The sequence below is a fragment of the Momordica charantia genome (genome assembly GCF_013281855.1).
Source record: "Momordica charantia cultivar OHB3-1 chromosome 6 unlocalized genomic scaffold, Mcharantia_2.0 BLBB01000006.1, whole genome shotgun sequence".
Taxonomy (NCBI): Eukaryota; Viridiplantae; Streptophyta; class Magnoliopsida; order Cucurbitales; family Cucurbitaceae; genus Momordica; species Momordica charantia.
In genome coordinates, this window is record NW_028275164.1 from 3752407 (window position 1) to 3772742 (window position 20336).

Genomic DNA, 20336 nt, shown 5'->3' on the forward strand with positions numbered 1-20336 from the left:
TCACATCATTAGGGAGATACTCGAGGTACTTGGTGTACCGTTGTCCTTAACACTTTTTTCTACATTAACAATATCTTTGTACATGACATGTTATTTTAGATGTGGTAAAACAAGTAATTGATGAACTATATTGAATTGTCAACTATATGAAAGTTATATGAAATTGAATAATTATTGTTGAAAATAGGGCAGGTTGCTGTCGATATTCTAACAATTAGATAACGCTACTTCAAATATGTGTATAAATGTATTGACATCAATTATAAGTTTTCTCACAACCATGTCTCATTGATTAATTATATGTTTCAATATACATGTTGCACGTTAATATGTTAATACACGTATATTTAAAGTCACTTCATCTATCTATTAAATAATTAACAACAAAATAATATTAATAAAGACCAAATAGTTATTTTTAAAGTTTAAAGATAAAATTGAAATACACCTAAAAATTCAAATTCTAAAATGAGTTTTAAACCTAAGACGTCTTACTATCCTTGCTAACAACTAAAAGATATTAAAATTAGTATCAATTGTTCTTAATTAAATTAAAAGAAATAAGATTAACCTACTCTGAAAAAATGAGATCTATAAGTTAAGATATTTAAATGATTTTGTCTATTCGAATATAGTTCAATAACTAAAATACATATTACTAAAAAAAATCAATAGTTAAATCTTTCACCCTATAAATAGGGTTGAAGTGAGAAAATTTTCAACGAGTTCTAACATTTAGGTATAAATTTTCAAGATAAAAGGTGAAGCATTTAAGTACCAAACTAGAAAACATCATTCTTTTTTGTTTTACTTTTTGTAGACAAATATCATAAAATATACCAATCTGAGATGTTTAGTTTGCTTAATCAGCTATAGTTACGTCAGTACAGAATATTATCATAAAGGTACATACAATATCTAAAGGTAGATTGGTGTTTCTTTTCCCTCTCTTTCCTATGTTCTTTAGTACATAAATTGGTTCGCCTTGTTACTCCCCTTCGTGTCCTTTTTATGGGTAGATTAACAAATGTATGAGTCTAATATATATATATTTTTTTTAAACTAATTGAACTAGTTAAGATATTTATCTCTGATTAAAAAGTAGTAAGTTCAAATCTCCAACTCATGTATTATACTAAAGAAAATGTGCGTATTTTTTTTTTCATTTTAACCGTCTGAGATATATATTCAACCGTTAATTAGTATGTGAACTTTTGAATACAGTCTAAAAACTAAATCATGTGGATTTAATCCCAATATAAAGAGTAATTAACTCATGTGTTTATGTATATATGTTCGTGATGAAAAAAAAAACCCAAATTTTTTACAATCTCATAGTGTGTTCTCCCTCCGACCCCACCCCAGTTACACAAACACTCTCTCAAAATTTTATACCACTCAAACCAATTAGAGTTAGTCTACAAGCTTAAATGTTTTAATTGAGATTGATAAAACCCAAAGTTATTAACTACTTTTACAGTATTTGAGGGCCGTTTGTTTTTCGGGAATGTAGATGTCCGGCATCTACATATGTCTGGAATTTCATATACGTGAAATTTTAAATATCTGGCATCTTTAGATAACCCATATTTGGATGTTTGTTTTGCAGTAATCTTGGGAATGTGTTAAATTTATAGAATGTTCCAAAAATGCCCTTACGAATATTTATATAATTGATAAATTCATTTAATATAATAGATTTATTTGAATTGATTTATTAATTTTTTATATTTTATATTTTATTTTGTACACGAATTAATTCATATTAACTTAATATATATTTCATATTCAACTTTAATAGTTTTCTAAAAAGACAATCATATAATTTATGCTATATTGGGTGAAATTTATTTATCCTATCATCACATTATATTTAAAGTTTTCTAAAAAGACAATCATATAATTTATGCTATATTGGGTGAAATTTATTTATCCTATCATCACATTATATTTTTTTAAGAGAAAAAATATCAAAGGTATCTTGATTGTAAAAAAAATGTTGCTTTTAAAATTGTATATTGATGATAATAAATATTATTAATAATGTAATTTAATATTTAAAATAAAATGGAGATATTATATAATTTAATTACAATTTATTTTACATACAAATCTAATATACAAATATACATAATAGCATAAAGTTGTTTATTAGACCATGTGTACATTAATTTATTTTAATTATAAAATTAAAAATTTTAAATAAAGAATTTTTTTAGGAAAAATTATAGAAATTGATGAAAGAAAATATATGGAGAAAAAAATGAAGGACAAAAATGTAAAAATAGATGTCCTCAACACGGGAATCTTGAAAACCCGTGTTTCAAAAGGCATCCAAAACTCGTAAAGTGCCTCCCGCATCCTAGGATACCTGGACATCTCAACATCCCCGGGTATCTTACATTCCCACAAAACAAACGTGGGAATCCAGATGTCCGTCCAACGAAAATTTGGGATTCCCACAAAACAACTTCCTTTTCGACGTGGGATAATTGATTTTCAAATATTTTGTCAAAAACCTTACCGTTGGTACAGTTAGGATAAGGTTTTGGTATATACTTATATTTTGTTCAAGATGTAATACATATATTCCTATGTTCTTAACCAATTCAACAATTTGTTTGGAAGATTTTGCTTAATTTCTTAGAATATATTAATCTGGGGATTTTGTGACAACCCTACAAATAAATGGTTGGGGGAGAAGAAGACGTTGGTATTGAAGCAGCTTTCTTTGGCGCGCGTTTGGCTTACCTAAATAGAACATTCGTTAACTAAAATATTTTAATTAAGATAAGGACTGATTAATTATAAAATAACTGATACCTTATTTGTGTAGGCTTTATAAATATGCTATGTTAAAGTTAGCGTGGTTGCAAATTAAAAACTTTATAAATGTGCACTGTATTTAGATATGAAAGTTGAAAAGATAGTGGACTTTTCGGTTTTCCATTAATTCTTGTTTTTGTACTATAAGTTTCCACATAAATTCAATCAATTCTCTTTCTAACAGCTAACTCTTATTCTTCTGTCTTTGTCAAGCCTAATGCCTTAAATATATAATTACCATTTGATTCAATGTTCTACTTTAAGTTATGATAAATTCTTTTGTATTGTTATTTTAAAAAAATATTCTCAAAATTAATACAATGCTCTTATTGTCATATTGTATCTGAAATGACACATTAATTTCATTGATTGAACCATGACAAGACTTATACGGACATTGTTGAGGCATAAATTTAACCTATCGAAATTATTAAATTTACACTAATATTCTACGATAAAAGAGATTCGACAAAACCTTAAAAAAGAAAAATTGCACACTCCAAATACTTTAGGTCATAATTGGAATTTTATGTAAATATGGCAAAAAGTAAAGTTTTGTAACACACCATTATGATTAGTTTTCTTCGATTTTTAGAGTGAAAAAAAGGAAAAAAACTCATGTCACTAAGATATAGAGAGGAAAACTTAAGCTTATTTGAATATCTTCCCCAATTTGAATTCCTTGGATGAGGAAAATTCAAATTCTTAAGGTGAATTTTTTGAAATTAGAGAAACTATAACTTTTATTTTTCTCACTATTTACTTTGTTTTACTTTTTGGAGAATAATTGAATAATTATTAAATAGCGAAGACATATAAAGGTTTAGATTAAGAAAATAACCAAAGTAGTTTTCTTTATTGTATTCGTAAAAATGTTTAAATTATACTCTAATCTCTACAATTTTGGGCTTATTCCAATCCAATATGACATTACAAATATTAGAATCAAAATTTAAATCATCAGTGGAAAAGATAAATTTTCTCGATAAACCGCATTGCATTTATTAAAAATTTTAAATTATTTTTTAGTACAAAGAAGTTTTGGGAGGTAAGTAAATGTCCTAATAAATAAATAAGTTGGGTCTGTTGTGTATATATGAGTTTCGCTACTTAAATTATATCTATTATTAAATTTTGAAAGGAGTGAATTAATCATGTTTTTTTAATACAATTATCGAATTCATAATCTCTTGGTTGAATCATATTAACCAATAATTACATATGTTTTTTAAATTAGTTCATGTCCCTTTCAAATGCCTATTTAACAAACTAATATTTTAAAATATTATTGTACTACGAAAAAACTAATATTTCAAAATGAAAAACAGCGACTAGTCATTTAAGTTGAAAATACAAATTTCTACAAAAACAGATAGGAAAAGAAATTGGAGTTATTTGAAAAATATTTTTAGAATAAAATTTCAAAAATCTGTAAAAGAAAAAATACTTGTTATTTTTCCTCAAATTTGTTTAGTATGATACGAGTCTGACAAATGATTTATTTTTAAAACAAGATGAAATTATTTCTTCTAAAACAATAAAAAATTCACAAAGTATTAACTTCTATTATAAATTAAAAAATAAAATAAAATAAAAACGATTTTAGAAACCGTTTTTGAGGCTATATCTTATTTTTCTTCTAATTTATTAATATCTTTTAAGCTAAATATATATTATTAGTTAGTTTTTTCCATTTAGCCACCATTATTTAAAAGATTTAAATTTATATGTTATATTTTAATATTTTTTACCCATATAAATGTTAAAATTATCTGATCATAAGCTTCCAAAGAGAATAAAATTCGAAGTTTACCCTCATTTTTTTAGAAATTAGAAAATTCTCTCCCAAATGACATTTCTTCCCCTTTAAATGTTTAATAAATTTACTAGCTATTATTTGATTATTCTATGCAGACTTGTTATGAATTTTTTTTAATAATGCTTTATTTTAAATATATATCAATCTCAAACTATTTTGAAGGATAATTATTGGAAAGAGATGACCTGCCACTTCACAATTTCCGAGTTGTATGGTGTCTTGCTGCGTTTTATTTTTTTATTTTTTATTTTGGTATGAAAGATGACATGTGCCATAATTGTATAAAATCATCACTTTAACGTGTTGGGTTCAAGGCTCTATTATAATAAAAAATAGAATTTATTTTTGCTTACATGAGCATATCTCAACCGTACGACGTATAATTTTTCAATTATTATTCTAAGAAATAGTTTGGGTGTTGATACATATTTAGTATAAGTTTAAAATAAAGTATTATTAAAAAAAATCCCCCGACCTTTATTAGCCCATCTTAATATTATTAATCGAGAGACTAAATTAAAATATTAAAGATGAAGCAAAAAAATAAAAATAAATTTAACCACATTATAATTAAATTGAAAACTGGAGAGTGGAAGGGGATTACCGGAGCAGGCAGTAAGCATTGTGGAGACAGGTAACCCTTCGTCGCCCGGTGCTTAGACAGAAACCACCAACAACTTTATTCTGACTTTTGATTCCCCGAAGAGCCAATAATGGTCTGGTGGCGGGGCCCACCTGCTCCAGTCACCCTTCATTTTTTGTTTTCTTTTTCTTTTTCTCTCGAGCGGATAGTTTTGACTTAATTATTGTACGACACTCAAAATATCAATTCTGCCCTGGATCCCCTGGCTTTCCGAGCCTTTTATACTCGTATCTCTCTCAAACTCATTTGGACTTTTCACTCCAATTAATTAATTTATCCATCTTTTCTTTTCCATGTTAGATCCTAATTGCTGCGGTTAAGTGCTTATAATTATAATTAAAATAAAATCCTTTACACGCATCATAGACCGACCAAAAAGTTTGGATGGACCTAAACCTTGATTCCCATGATTAAATTAATATATATGTATAAAGATGCATTATTATCAATGGAGTTGGACCTGCTTCCAAAAATGGCCACCTGTCTTCAGCTCTTTTATGGTATATGAAATGACGAATGGATTTTATTCAATATCCAATTTTATTTGCCCAACCTTTCCTTTCCCCTTTATAACACAATTGTTACAGTGAAACTAAGCAGATTATGGTGGCAAAAGTAGATTTGGTTACAATATTCACATCTTGTTTTGTTAATTCCTCCTCCCTTAACTTTTTGGTTTAGTTTACAGGGAAGATTAATTTGATTCCATGTCTATCTATTTCATAATATAGTGCGTGCAATTAGACATATTAGAATGTGTGTCACTTGAATAAGTAACATTTTGGACGTATATCTTAAAAAATATTTATTAGAACATGAATATACAAAATTAATATTTAGCTATTCAATCAATAATATTTTTAAATTATTTAGAGAGATGTTTTGACTAGCAGAAGAGTGAAAAAGGAAAGAGATAGCAAAAACATGGTGGGGTGACCTGACCTAAGATGTAACCTCAATTTTATCACAAATGTGAGCTTGCCCAATAGGTCACCTCGGTCATCACTGCAGCATCACCTCGGCCTCGGTAGGAGCTCGACTTATAGATTACCTCGGCCTCAAGAGCGATCTCAAGGGACACCTCGACCTCAATATAGGGCAGCCCGCAACCTCTTTATTGGGCGGCCAACAACCAGCTTCTATATAGGGCGAATTGCGGCGTTTCTATAAGGTGGCCCGTAGGACGGCTTAACTTAGATTTGGGCGAGTCTAAGAGGCAGCCTAGGCTCTTAGTCCATATTGTACGACTCTGTAGGTGTGTGTATCCACCTCTACACAATATCGAGCGGTCTATAACTGTTTTATTGAGCAAGTAGCCACATCCACGCCATATTAAGCAGTTTATAAGTTGCTCGATGACTTTCAAAGGACCATTTATACTACTACCAACCCTATAAAATAAAAAGGGTCACTGACCTTCTATGGTACCTTGCTCTATGCTAAAATCACTCTTTACTTCTCTCCTCTTAAGCTCACATACTAACTTAAGTATCAGAGTATGTAGGTCGGCACGACACCGACATCCACTCACCCTCTCTCTACCCAAGTCCCACTCGCCTCTGTTTTTGAGTCAAGACTCTTGCAGGCTATCAATTCTCTCGGTCTTCCAAACAAGAAGATCTCGTCCCTCCCCTGTTTATAACTCGACGGATCAATTTTGAACCAGTCGGTTTAGCTTGCCTCCCAAAAATTGCACCAACAATACATTTTCCTATCTTGTAAAAAAATAAATACATGTCTATGTTAATTTATCAATAGCTAATTAAGTATGATTCTTATAGGGTTAATCTCATGGATAAATTTATTGCTAAGGATCATATCTCGAAAAAAGAAAAGACATAACAAAGAGACATAAATTACCCTTCCTATTTCTAATTAATTTTAATATAAACTCCATAAATATTAACAATTTTTCCCTCTAGTAAGAAATGAGCAGATATGTATTAGAATCCTGATAGCTATTGGCATGGGTTGCCAACGCCAACTCTAGCCTGTCGCTGGCTTCGGCCAACGTCACCGTCCGCCTTGAATGAGAAAATCGTAAAATTGTGTCCACTTTCACAAGTGGGCCCTACGTCGGCACAGACACACGACAACTACTAATCCTCCTCATCAATCTTGTAACTAAAATGAAAATGTATATATTATTTTAAGTGGCAGAGAGTTCACCACGTGGCATTGTCCTACTCGTCAGCACCCAGATTTCCTTCCCCCAACTGGGCAGGCTGATGATAGATATAGATTGCAGAAAAACACAGCACCTATTGTGAAAATCAAATCCAGACACCAAATTTATTTCCAAGTCTGTCTACAACAGGCGCGCTCTCCCGCTGCCACGCCGGCAGGTCATTTGCTTAGCTCTGTGGGGAATTTTAATTTGTAAACAGCAGCAGAGTAGCAGCAGTAGCAGCTTTCGTGGCGGGAGCTATGGGATTGGGACTTGAGGGAGAGAGTGTTGTAAAGGGCTTCGGTGGCGGATGCGGATGGGGCGTTGTCGCTAAACCATGCGACTCCTGCAAGACCGGCCCGGCCGCGGTCTACTGTAGACCCGACTCCGCTTTTCTCTGCCTCACTTGCGACGCCAAAATCCACTGCGCCAATAAGCTCTCCTCACGCCACGACCGCGTCTGGATGTGCGAGGTTTGCGAACAGGCACCCGCCGTCGTCATGTGCAAGGCCGATGCTGCGGCTCTCTGCGTCACCTGCGACGCCGATATTCACTCCGCCAACCCACTAGCTCGCCGCCACGAGCGGGTCCCCGTCGAGCCTTTTTTCGACACGGCCGAGTCGGTGGTCAAAGCCAGCTCATCGGTTTTCAACTTCCTCCTCCCCGCTGAGACCAACGTCAGTGGGTGCGACGGCCACCACGAGGAGGTGGAGGTAGCGTCCTGGCTCTTGTCCAACCCCCCTTTCAACTCTAAGCTCGTGGACGGCCCCGAAATCAAGGCCGGCGCCGGCGGGGATATCTTCTTCACTGAAAACGAAATGGATTCTTTTATTGATTTTGACTATCCAAATCCAGTCAATCAGAGCGCAATTAACGACAGCGTCGTCCCGGTTCAGACGAAGCCACTCTCTACCCCTGAAAATTGCTTCGACATCGATTTTTGCAGATCCAAGCTCAATTCATTCGGCTATCAATCTCAATCCCTGAGCCACAGCGTAAATAGCCCAACCCCCAACTCCAATTAAAACAAAAATTTTCTTAATTGGCCCCAAAATTGATTCGTCGAGTAAACTAATTAAGTCGTGTTTGTTCTAATTTGATTCAGATGTCGTCCTCTTCCCTAGAGGTTGGAGTAGTTCCAGAAGGGAATTCGATGTCGGAGATATCGTACCCGTCGGGTCAAACCATGGGGGATTCGGGTTTAGCGATGTCGGGATCCGGAAACCAAGCGACTCAGTTGTGTGGAATGGATCGGGAGGCGAGAGTGTTGAGGTACAGAGAGAAAAGGAAGAACCGGAAGTTCGAGAAGACAATCCGGTACGCTTCCAGAAAAGCTTACGCAGAAACCCGGCCCAGAATCAAGGGCCGGTTCGCAAAACGTACCGATATGCTAACGGAGGTGGACGAAATGTATGGCTCGGGTGGTTCGTCTATGTTCTTGGGCGACGCCCAATACGGCGTCGTTCCAACGTTTTGAGGACGACGACTGGAAGTGAAGTAAAGCGTCGGAATCCAGTGCTGCGTAGATTTATAATTCTTATTGTGCACCTTAATAAATTAACGGTAGATTAATGTGAAGTATGTGTTTGATGTGATGGGCGGAGTTTTAGCCGTCGATTTGCAGGAGCATGGGTGTCACGTGCACGCCCCTTACCTCTGCTCTGAATGCAGAGCCTAGTTTACGCTACCACAAGTTGCTTTGTTTTTTTCACCCTCTTCTCCTCGCAAATATAACCGATTTGCCCCTCTCTCTCAAATCTTTTCCTCCATTTCTAGTGGCCAACAGTTTATATATATATGTTTTATTATTTGCGAAGATCCATATGGGTTTGGCAATTGGTGTCTAATTGATGAGATTTAATGGTGCGGTAGAGCTTGTATGAATTAAATTGACTTGTTAAAATGATCCATTGGGGTAATAATAGAATTGTTGACTTAGAATATAATGTATAGGTGGCGAGTGGGGATTGGTGGGAGGTGGTGTAATTATTGTTTGAGAGTTGAGAAAGTTGTCGGTTTGGATAAGTTTCCGAGAAAAGTGGGATCACGTGGAGTTTTAAGTCTTTTTTAAGTTTTAAACTTGGTGAGATTTTTCTTTCACGGGTTTGGGAAGAGGGGCAGGTGGTCATATTTAGCTTTTCTAAAAACTTTTCCAAAGATACTTTAGGCCGATTTGATTCAACCGCCCTCCACTTTGGTTCTAATAATTGGACCATCTAATTATTAGTAGTCGAGTTGGAATTGGACCATTTTATTCCGAATTTCCACCCTGCTTTTTATAATGCGAATTGAAAGATTCGTATCGGTTCACCAATTTCCAATATCTAAACCAACCGAGAGATATTCAAAGGTGTACATAAAAACAAGACTTCTATAATTCCAGGAATATTTTTCGTACAAACAAAACCCAAGAGTATGTTATGACATTTGGGGGGAATATTTTTTTTCCTTCGTAGGAGGAAAGTTTTAAATGTCAATTTCGATGGAAATGTCGAGATATCAATTTCATGGAAATATCGATAAAATGTCGATATTGATGGATATTTCTATAAAAGTTAAAAAAAATTAAAAAATCGTAAAAGATATTTAAATTAACAAATAAACATTTCCCTATTTCTAAATTAGTTAAAAATAATTAATATTCATATTAGGTATATATTAGTGACATTTTGTTGATATTTTTCATATTTTGTCGATTTTATTGTATTATGATGGAAAGGTAGATTTACCCCTCATGTCGATGTCAAATCTATGGAAATATGGATATGTCCATGGAAATGTCGACCTGTCGATAGATATTTAGAACTATGTTCAGGAGGCAGATACTAATGCTAAGCAATATAAGACGTCCTCTTATTCGCGTTTTTGGGATATTTCAATGCGAGAGCAAAATTTTGTCTATAAACAAAGGTATCTTACGGCATATTAGAGTATTCTTACAGAGGATTATTAGATGATTAAAAACAATAGATTTATGAGTATGGTAAAGATTTTGAACATTGATGTTGATAAAAAAAAAAAATTAAGTTAAAAATCAATTTTGATTCATGTACTTTTATTGAATTAACGGTTTAGTCTTAAACTTTAGTTTGTAATGATGTAATTCTTGTAATTTCAAATTTGTTATAATTTAGTCTTCCAACTTTAATATGTCATAATTTAATTCTTATATACTTTAATTTTATAACGATTTAGTCTCTATGGTAAAAAATATTGATAAACATAAAGATTTAATGGAGTTTTGTATATACATGTAGATCGATAAAATGATGAGAGACCAAATGTTATTATAAACTAGAACGCTTAAATTGTTATCTAACAAAAATCAATACTTAATTTTGATGAGATTTTTTATTTATAATAGAGACTAAATTGTTACAAGTTTTAAAACTACATGAATTAAATTGTTATATACTAAAATTCATGGATTAAATTATTATATCATGCTAAATCGTTAAAAAAAGTTTAGAGACCATCATTCATATGGACCAAAAATTATTTTATAACAAAAAAAATATCAAGCAATATAGGGATATATCATACATATTAAAATAAGTTCCCACTCGTTCCAGAGAAAAATAGGGGCCTTTTTAGTATTTTTTTTTTCAAACTCAAAAGGAGGCATTTTCGTTTCGAGAAGAGTACAGGGTGGGGTCCTCTGGAGATGGTGCATTTGGTAAGGTAAGGATCTGAAGTCTTATGGTATCATCTACTATGAGATATTGTGTTTGAACTATGCGTTGGTCACACTGTTGTTCAACCTAGACAAATAGTTCCAGTTATAAAGATACACAGTATAAATTGCATAGCATTGACTATGAAAGTGTGGGGTAGGTGAATTAAAACTCCTAACGTTTTGGCTGTGGATGTATGTTAACATGGATTTTGAATTTGACTATCGAAGATTAGTTAAGTCGTTTTTTTTTTCAATTAAATGCGAGTTCTCCCTTTTATTTTACTTCTTTAAAAGAAAGTTATTCCTATTGGAAGAAAGTGGTTGGCTTCAACTTCTTTTACAAAAGAGAAAAAAAATATCTATATAATGTCACATTGGGTGATAAATGTGACATTCATGACACTTGTACCACACAAATCACTACTTAATACTATCTAAAAAGATTCCCACGGAATGTCCTTAAAAGATAGAACAATCAATGAGAATTATTCTAAAAGTTTAAAAGATGTAAAGTATATTCAAAATAATAGTGAAAAGAATTATTGTAATCTTTTTTAATTAGGGTAATTATTTTATATTTACTTCTATTAAATAGTAATTTAATGGTTTATCGATTTTAATTTTAAAGGGTAGATTAGTCTTTTACTTATATTTATAAAAAATATCAATTTCTAACCTAAAGCTTAAGCACGAAAATAAATTTTTACTCTAAACTTTCTATCTCATCAAATTATAAATGTTATTTTTATATTTTCTTAGAATTCGCTGCATTCACTGTCGCTAACTTAAAAAAAAAAATTCTCAAAAAAATCAAACACAGTTATAATATAATCTCATAAAAATCTACTAAATTCAACGAAATCATAAAGAATAAATCTCTTAAAACTCATCAATATTTTTCTGTCGATTCCTACGGTCGTCTTATACTAGATCTAATCAACTGTCCAATCAGAAAACAAGAATTGCCGTAGATCACAAGTTAATTGTACCAACAAGCCGATAAAATGCTATCATTCTCTAAAGCCCATGAAGTTCATATCATGTCTCTATTTATAATTCATTAAGCACACCTAACAACATCTTTTAACAATTGTTCCAACGAAAACTTCAACGGAGAGGTAAAAAATGATTCAAGAATAAGTCCAATGGGATAAAATTGAAAATTTATAGTCAAAATTACCTTACAAAGTTCAAAGGTAAATGTGAAAATTTCCACTTATATTTACTGATAAAAATAGATTATTGGGATGTATTTTTAGAATAAGTTAGATATTTAATAAATTCTACACTATTTTAATAACTCAATTTTTAATTTTCGATTTAAATTCTCATGATATCCAAGTAAGATTCCGAAATTTTAATAGGTTAACGTTTATGCTCTAATTTGACATCCTTTTTTTTTTATAAACCTCCGGGATTTGACAAGTCGAAATTGAAGAATAGTGGAGAGGTGAAATATCTAGTCATAATTATATTATTCAAAAGTCAATCATGTCGAATAATATTTCTCAGACCTTTTCATTCAATGAAAATTTTCACTTGACATCTTTCATAATGGTTTGGTTTGAATCGTGTGTATTTAGATAACCAAATTTTATGTAGTCAATTTCAAAATTGGGTCATATATTTTTATGTTTTTCAGTTCAATTATATATTTGTATGCGTTAAAAGAAGGGAATCTAATTTCAATTAGAAAGACATCAATTTTAACTTATCCACCCAACTTTATTTCATTCTTAAAGTTTCTTAATAATTATTACACTACAGTTTATCTGTGTTACACTTAATGCAAACTTTATCAAATTAAAAAGAAAATATAGAGAATAAAGATTGAGTCAAAACGAGTATAACTCAGTAATTGATATATATCTTCAATCAAGAGTTTCTGAGTTTGATCCTCGACCCTAACTTCTTTGCTGAAAAGAAAAGAAATAAAAAATATAGATGCAATTTGCGTCGGATGGAATTTGAGAGTTATAAAGTTAAAGCATTTATGCTAGCTGGTTTATGTTTTTTACGAAATAGTTAATTTACTGTATTTGCGGAAACTTGACAGTTATTGATCAGGCAGGCCAATCATAGAGGACCATGAAAAGAGGGTCATTTTAGTCAAGGAATGTTTCTCTCTCTACTAGCACCTTTTGATCTTTCCGTAATTTACAAGGCAAATTGTTGAAGTTGCTATTTTTCTGGCGACCGTTTTTCGTTATGTGATCTTCTCACATGGATTCTCAATCTTCCAGCAACAAAATCCAGGCACTACAGCCGAGAGAATGAGAGAGGAGTGCCCTTCTCTCTACTATTTTTCCTCCTCCTCTCTCCCTGATAGAAAGAAAAAAACAAAGTGATGACTATTATTGGAATTACTAATTAGATATTTAATTGAGATTTTATGAAGTAAGAATAATCTATAAATTATAATCATCAACCTAAACATAACTCAATGGAAAATGTGAGATAATTAGAATGCATGTGGATGTTGGCAAGTGGGATGGTGAGGTAGGGCCTCCACCATGGGGTGTTCACATGCGGCGTGGTCCTTGTCAGCTGCGGGTTGGCCGACATGTGCCATCCTCGTGGTACCAATATGCAGTCCACGTCATCCACCATCCAAGCACAGCCCAGCCCAGCCCAACCCATACCCAAACTCTTGTAGTTTCGAGCGCAGACACAGACACAGACACAACAATTATTGGTAGGATAAGGAGCAGTAGAGTGGAACGACATGTCGCTGATTACTTTTTAGTTTTTACATGGATGCCCAGTTTTAGAAACCCATAACTGTTTCTAATATGTGTTGAATCTTATTTTGGTCAGCCACCTCTCTGCTTTTGGTATTTGAATTCTATACCATTTTTGAATTATTCTATTTTGATTTTTTAACTTTCAAAATACTTATTTTGATTTTCAACTAAGTCGAACAGTCTTTGCCTTTCCACAATTTACTTAGAAACACAAAAATGTTATTATATTTTTAAATTAAATGATCTCGAGATATCATGGTATTTATGTTTCAAGATTCACAAACATGGATCATACAGAGAGATTTTCGTTAATTAATATATCATGAAAAGAAAAGAGCAGCAGTGTTTAAAATCCTACACAAAGACGGTGCCAATTATTTTTACCAGTTGAGCAATTATTGATCCGAATGTTATAATCGAGTTTGGATCGATACAGTCAAGTCTGGCAATTTCATTGCCCAAACATTATTCCAAACTGGTTACCAAGTTCTCGTCTTACGAGTTTCGTACACGTAGCTTTTAGTCGGATGATGCGTTCCTAAGATAATTTTATACCTTTATCATATATATTTGTTTGGAGAAAATATCATTCAAATGATCGCATTTATTTACTGTCATGCTCGCTTCTCCTTCCTTAGAAAACTATTATCAATATCGATCATTCTCTTTCTTTTTAGACATATTTAAAAGTTGAAATAAAATATAAAAAGAAGATTAGTTTTATACAAAAAAATAATAATAATAATGAAATATCTTTATGAGTTTGAGTTAAATATTTACGGTTTTCATTCATAAATTTTAAATAGAATGAAAGTTGATGAAGTTTTTTAGTGGTAATATGAAACGATGTAAAAATTTTTAAAAAACCAAATAAGAAAGTTTTAAAATTGTTCTAAAAAAGGCAAGTGTAAAGTGGCGTTTACATCTCAAGAAATATGTTAATTGTAATATCGTGTTGAAATTGTGTTAGAAAAATGAGATTAAAAATAAAACGACAGGACCAAAATGATTATTTTCAAAGTAAAGGACTAAAATGAACCAAAGTCGAAAGTATAACGATCAAAATGAATATTTTGAAAGTACACACAGGAACGAAATGAACCAAGTTGAAAGTAAAACGATCAAATTAGTATTTTATATCTTTTATGCATTTGTACAAGTCAATAATGATAAAATAATACTTTTCTTTATGTTCGAGTTAAAATTTAAAATGAGAAAAAAAAAGAAACTGACTTTTGTTTTCAAACTTTCTACACAATTTTAGAAACATTTCATGAAAATGACTTACGACAGACTTGAACAACTACCAAGCTGGTATGTTTCTCAAAGATGTTATAGGCACTTAAATGTCTTCATTAATAAATTAAAAATATATTTCATGTAAAAGAGAATTATAGATGGGAAACTCAAAAACAAAACAAAACACTTAGAACATCCGCTTTCCTATATGTTTATATTAACCATAAGATGGATTAAATTTTGCTTGACATATGCTTATATCTTCTGAACCATTCTCCAATCTCTCATCTTCTGCTCTTCAATAGCACTGAAAACCCCATAATCAAAGCTTTCTTCTGGGCCAGCTCCACGATCTTCTTTGCTCATGATCACACGATCATTTTCAAACACCTCTTCATGGTCAATATATTTAACACTTTGGACACTCATAGGCATTGCCTTAACGTTTCCTTTGTGTTCTCCATTATCAAGCATCGACCCTTTCAAACTCTCCACCACCTCTTTTATGGTAGGCCGTTTATTTGGGTCCTGATGCACACACATGATTGCCAAATGGATTATGTGCTCGAACTGCTTCCAATTAAGCTGTCCCTTTAGCTTACGATCAGCTAAATCCTTGAACCTGCCTTTGTTTATCATTGTGTCAACCCAATCAATAATGGTTCTCTTTGCTCCGCCAGGAAGTTTCTCTATTGGCTTTCTTCCTGTCATGAGCTCTAGCAGAAGAATCCCATAACTAAAAACGTCACAACTCTCTGAAACCTTACCCCACATGGCGTATTCGGGAGCAAGATATCCTAAGGTTCCTTTCACTCGAGTTGTCATGTGACTGACGCCCTCTGGTATTAGTTTTGCAAACCCAAAATCAGCTACAAGTGGCTCAAAATCTGAATCCAACAAAATGTTGCTTGCTTTGATATCTCTGTGGATTATGTGGGGTGTTACCTCTTGGTGCAAATACCTACATAATTAACAACATCAACCTATTCAATTTTTGTTCTCCGTGTTAAGTATCTGACATTTAGAATGACCAACAAAAGTTTATAATATAAGCGAGGTACTCCTATCCTAATGAATTGATTTTGAGATGGAAACCATGAATATTAAGATAATATCAGAATCCAAAAACTCAAATGAACATCCAATCGAAAATTGAAATTCAATACAGATTGAGATTGGAACCTACAAATATTTGTTTAATACTAATTTTACTTTTATATTTATCTAGAATATTTTACTCTATAGCATAAATTTAATGTGTATTTTTAAAAAAAGTCACAAATTTTTCTTTTCTTTTTTTTTTTTTCAAACACATTAAGATTCTAAACTTTCTACGACCTCTAAAGGATAAAGGATAAGATATTTTCTGTTTGATAATGCAAGTTTTGAAAAATTTTCTTTTGCCTCAAATAAAAACATGTTTTAAAATCTAGCTAATTTTAGCTTTATTAAAACTTAACTGAAATTCGATGAACCTTTTCAACTCATATACAAAAAACAGAGAAACAAAGATTGATTTAAAAAAGTTTATTTTCTAAAAACAAAGAAATGATTGACACAATATAATCGTAGGAAAATTTCAGAGGACTGAAAATACTTACATAATGCCTTGCGCAGAGCCAAGAGCGATCTTGATTCTTGTTTTCCAATCCAATTGAGCTTCAGCAGCAAATTGGCCATGGAGATGAGACAGTAAGCTCAGATTTGGCATGTAATCATAAACTATAAGCCTCTGGTCAGTCCCCACACAGTAACCCCTCAAACCCAACAAGTTCTTGTGCCTTAGCCTCGCAAGCACCTCCACTTCCACTGCAAACTCCATTTCTGCCTTATAATTCATCGCTTTCAGCTTCTTCACCGCTATCTGCCACAAACCCAATTATCAAAAATTCATCTTCTTCTTTTTTTTTTCTTTTTCTTTCATTTACATTATTTTTATGGCAATTTACCTGCAGCCCATCGCTTGTTTTTCCCCAGTAAACACTTCCAAATCCTCCTTCCCCGAGTTTGTTGTCCTCATGGAAACCGTTCGTAGCCGTATGCAACTCCTTGTACGTAAAAATCCTCCATGAATTATTGTTAACCCCGGCGATCCTACAACACACAATTAAATTCATCAACAAAAATAAAAGAAAAATTTATCCATCTAAGGCGTTGGTTTTTCAGACAAACCCTCGATCTACTGATCTTTCTGAACCACAGCAGCTGAAAGATGATCCCATGATTTTGTCTGAAGTTAATTAGATATCTAATTTCTAGTGAAAGTTTCCTCTTTTAAACCGACGTACTAATGTTTGAAATTTTGCCACATGTAATGTAATGGAATGTAATTATGAAAGCCGACCTCGGCCGGCCGCTTTCGTTGGATTTGGTAGCTGCTACTGATCTACTTCAACGGGTTTACCAAGACCAAAATTGTTTTTCTTTTTACTTAAATCATCCAAATTCCCTAAAGAATATTCTTTTCTTTATTTGAGATTACGAACTGCGTGGTTTTTGCGTAATTTCATGTTCCTCGACTTTTTTCTCATCCATTATTATAAGTTGAGAAAGCAATCTTTATAAGTACTTAGATTTGATTTAATATTATAAATTTTTTTATTATAAAGTATATAAAGAAATATATTATCTGAAAATGTGCTTCTCAAAAAGAAATCAGAAAATGTAAATTTTTGTATATTTAATTAAACCCGGAATTGTGGTATTAATGAACTATAGATATTTTGAAAATATGTACATTCTCTTTCATATTAAAATTTGATTACCTTTCATTTGTACGTTGAGGTTTTACTGTGAGATCCATATATGAGACAAAATTAGCAGGCACGAATCAATCAAGGTGTATTCAAATAAAATATTTTCCACTCTAAAGTGATCGATAGACGATCATAATCATTTTAACAAGTTAAACTAGGCTCATGTTGACCATATAATTAATCTACTTATATAATATTATCAATTATGCCCCTCTAAATTTAGAGTCATATGCATTAATTGGTGCCAATTATCAAATCTACCCTACAAATATTAACTAGTACGACATTGAACCAGCACCGCATCAAAATACATTTCCGATTTTGGTTAGTGTCTGAATGCATTCTAGCCTAAGGGCATGGAAGGTTTATGATTAAATTTGCTGCGAGTAAACAAGATTAAGGGTAAAAGTGAAATACTATGTACCGAAAAGGAAAAAGAAAAAAGAAATAATAACAATTACTTTCGAAGACGTGGGTCCAATCATATTGATTCACTAGCCCATCTAAGGCCCAAATCCAGTTGGGCCTGAACCGCCAGCTATTCCACTTGATATGTACTGGGCCGACTCAGTGTGGATCTTCCTTGTCCATTCTAATGGAGAGCATTTTTTAAAAGAGAGCTTTAAATATGTAGTAAATATGTATTTAATGAGAGCTTTAGATTATAAAAACTACAAATTGTAAACATGTCCATATGAACTCAATTGGGAGATTATGATGTTTTATTATTATAAAATCAATATGAGTACCAATCAAATTAATGAGTTAAAAAAGGATTACCAACTCAAACATATAAAGCTCAATAGACTAAGGCATATATGTCAAAGGTTCATTTCCGTACTTGTAGTGCTAATAATTAAATAAGTGAAAAAAGGTCTAAAGTAAAGCCATCGATAGCTATGGCCCAACAAGCGAGCATCCCTTGCTAGACCATTTTGAAACACGGCCGAATGGTTGTTTTCGAGACCCATTATGTATATTCAATCACTTGTCGTTGTATTGGCCTATTGGGAAAGGAATGAGTGTGGAATTCAAATAAGGAGCAATCATATAAATATAAAGGCTGCCGCAAACATAAATAATAGAAGTAAGTGGCACCTCAATCTTAGCTCAGCCACGACTTTGAGCTCTCCCAAATGCTCAACATTGCATTAAAATTTAAGACAAGTAAATGTTCAAATGATGAGCACCACAAGAAGGATGATTGTTGGAAGAAATGGCATTTTCCACATCCACTATCCTCCAGGCTCCAATCCCATGGGTGTTAAGTTTAAGTTTTTTGGGGTCATAAAAACATTGGAACCGAATTTTAATTAATGGCATGATGGTGACACACAGTGGCTGATGTTGCCTTTTAAAACTTAATGGATGGGGTGCGAATCTGCTCGAATTTAAATCAAATCTTACTGCACTTCCCCCAATACTTTTTTCCGTATTGCTTTTTACAGTTTCAATGATAATGTCTCAATTGTTCAGAATCAATTCCCCATGACATGACAGAAATGTTACAGAAGTAAAGGCTGGAAGAGAGAGAAGAGATGATCCCGAGTACAGCGATGCAAAGCAGGCATCGATTTGGACATAGGATTCAGAAAAAAAGAAAAAGGGCATATTCAATTACAAGTAATTAACAAAGAATAAAGTAAATTAAATGAGGCACACACTGAAGTGGGGGACTCTGCATCAAGAACTAACATGGAATCGGATAATACCTTTTCTGCACGCATATTAATATAGCAGCTTACCTATTCATATATATATATATACCTACCCATCTTTTTATGCTCAGTGTAATTCGCATTATATTATTTTCTTTTACTTTATAAAGTTTGGTTTTTGAGATTTTAATTAGTGTTATATTTTAAAGTTTAAAAAATATCTAAATATCTAATAATATTGGGAATGCGACAAAAGTTTGATGAAAATTATGCCCAGTTGATGTCAAGTTTTTTTTTATTTTTTATTTTTTTTGAAACTAAAATCAAAGTTAGTATATGTCTAAATCTTTCCTATTAAATATGTGTAACTAATTTTTCTATGAATAACAGACCCAAACGTCCCCACATTAGTGTGGAAAATCCACTATTTCATTGCTAATCCCTTATGATCTCTTAATCACACTTGTTTAATCATTTAGAAAAAAGCATTGGAAGATAATTTTAAAAATTCAATGGTGGTCTCATCAAGATATTTTTAAGAGATCTTTGTCTGAATGGTTACAACAATATTAATCTCAGCACTCGTTAACAAATAATATAACAACAAGAACATATGCTTTTTGGTTTTCTAATAAAAACAAAAAGATAATTGTATTTGTTTATAACTTGTATTGTATTGGGGAATGAAGATGAATAAAAAGCAAAAGGGAAGATAGATTTTTGTTACAAACAGTAAGGAAGAACACTTGGATTATGTGAGGAATTAGTAGTAAAAAAAAAAAACAAAACAAAACAATGGGCTTAAGCT

At 32.3% G+C, this 20336-nt stretch overlaps 2 protein-coding genes across 2 annotated transcripts; one reads left to right on the forward strand and one right to left on the reverse strand.

The window, feature by feature from the left end:
* Positions 1-7535: 7535 nt before the first annotated feature.
* LOC111006865 (zinc finger protein CONSTANS-LIKE 5) lies at positions 7536-9212 on the forward strand. Its single transcript, XM_022278950.2, has 2 exons — positions 7536-8450; positions 8561-9212. Exons 1-2 carry the CDS (start codon positions 7716-7718, stop codon positions 8930-8932), a joined length of 1107 nt encoding a protein of 368 aa, XP_022134642.1. The 5' UTR covers positions 7536-7715; the 3' UTR covers positions 8933-9212.
* A 6089-nt stretch (positions 9213-15301) lies between these two features.
* Positions 15302-17512, reverse strand: LOC111007371 (PTI1-like tyrosine-protein kinase At3g15890). Its single transcript, XM_022279721.2, has 4 exons — positions 17287-17512; positions 17064-17208; positions 16716-16978; positions 15302-16075 (listed from the first exon to the last, which is right to left on the reverse strand). Exons 1-4 carry the CDS (start codon positions 17334-17336, stop codon positions 15370-15372), a joined length of 1164 nt encoding a protein of 387 aa, XP_022135413.1. The 5' UTR covers positions 17337-17512; the 3' UTR covers positions 15302-15369.
* Between the last annotated feature and the right edge of the window lie 2824 nt (positions 17513-20336).

Excerpts from the sequence above, each read along its gene's own strand:
- LOC111006865 (XM_022278950.2), top strand. The coding sequence starts at position 7,716 with ATGGGATTGGGACTTGAGGGAGAGAGTGTTGTAAAGGGCTTCGGTGGC. Across the intron at positions 8,451-8,560 it reads CTCAATCCCTGAGCCACAGC|ATGTCGTCCTCTTCCCTAGA; the intron begins GTAAATAGCCCA and ends AATTTGATTCAG.
- LOC111007371 (XM_022279721.2), bottom strand. The coding sequence starts at position 17,336 with ATGGGATCATCTTTCAGCTGCTGTGGTTCAGAAAGATCAGTAGATCGA. Across the intron at positions 17,209-17,286 it reads GAAAGATCAGTAGATCGAGG|GATCGCCGGGGTTAACAATA; the intron begins GTTTGTCTGAAA and ends TGTGTGTTGTAG. Across the intron at positions 16,979-17,063 it reads AAACAAGCGATGGGCTGCAG|ATAGCGGTGAAGAAGCTGAA; the intron begins GTAAATTGCCAT and ends GGTTTGTGGCAG.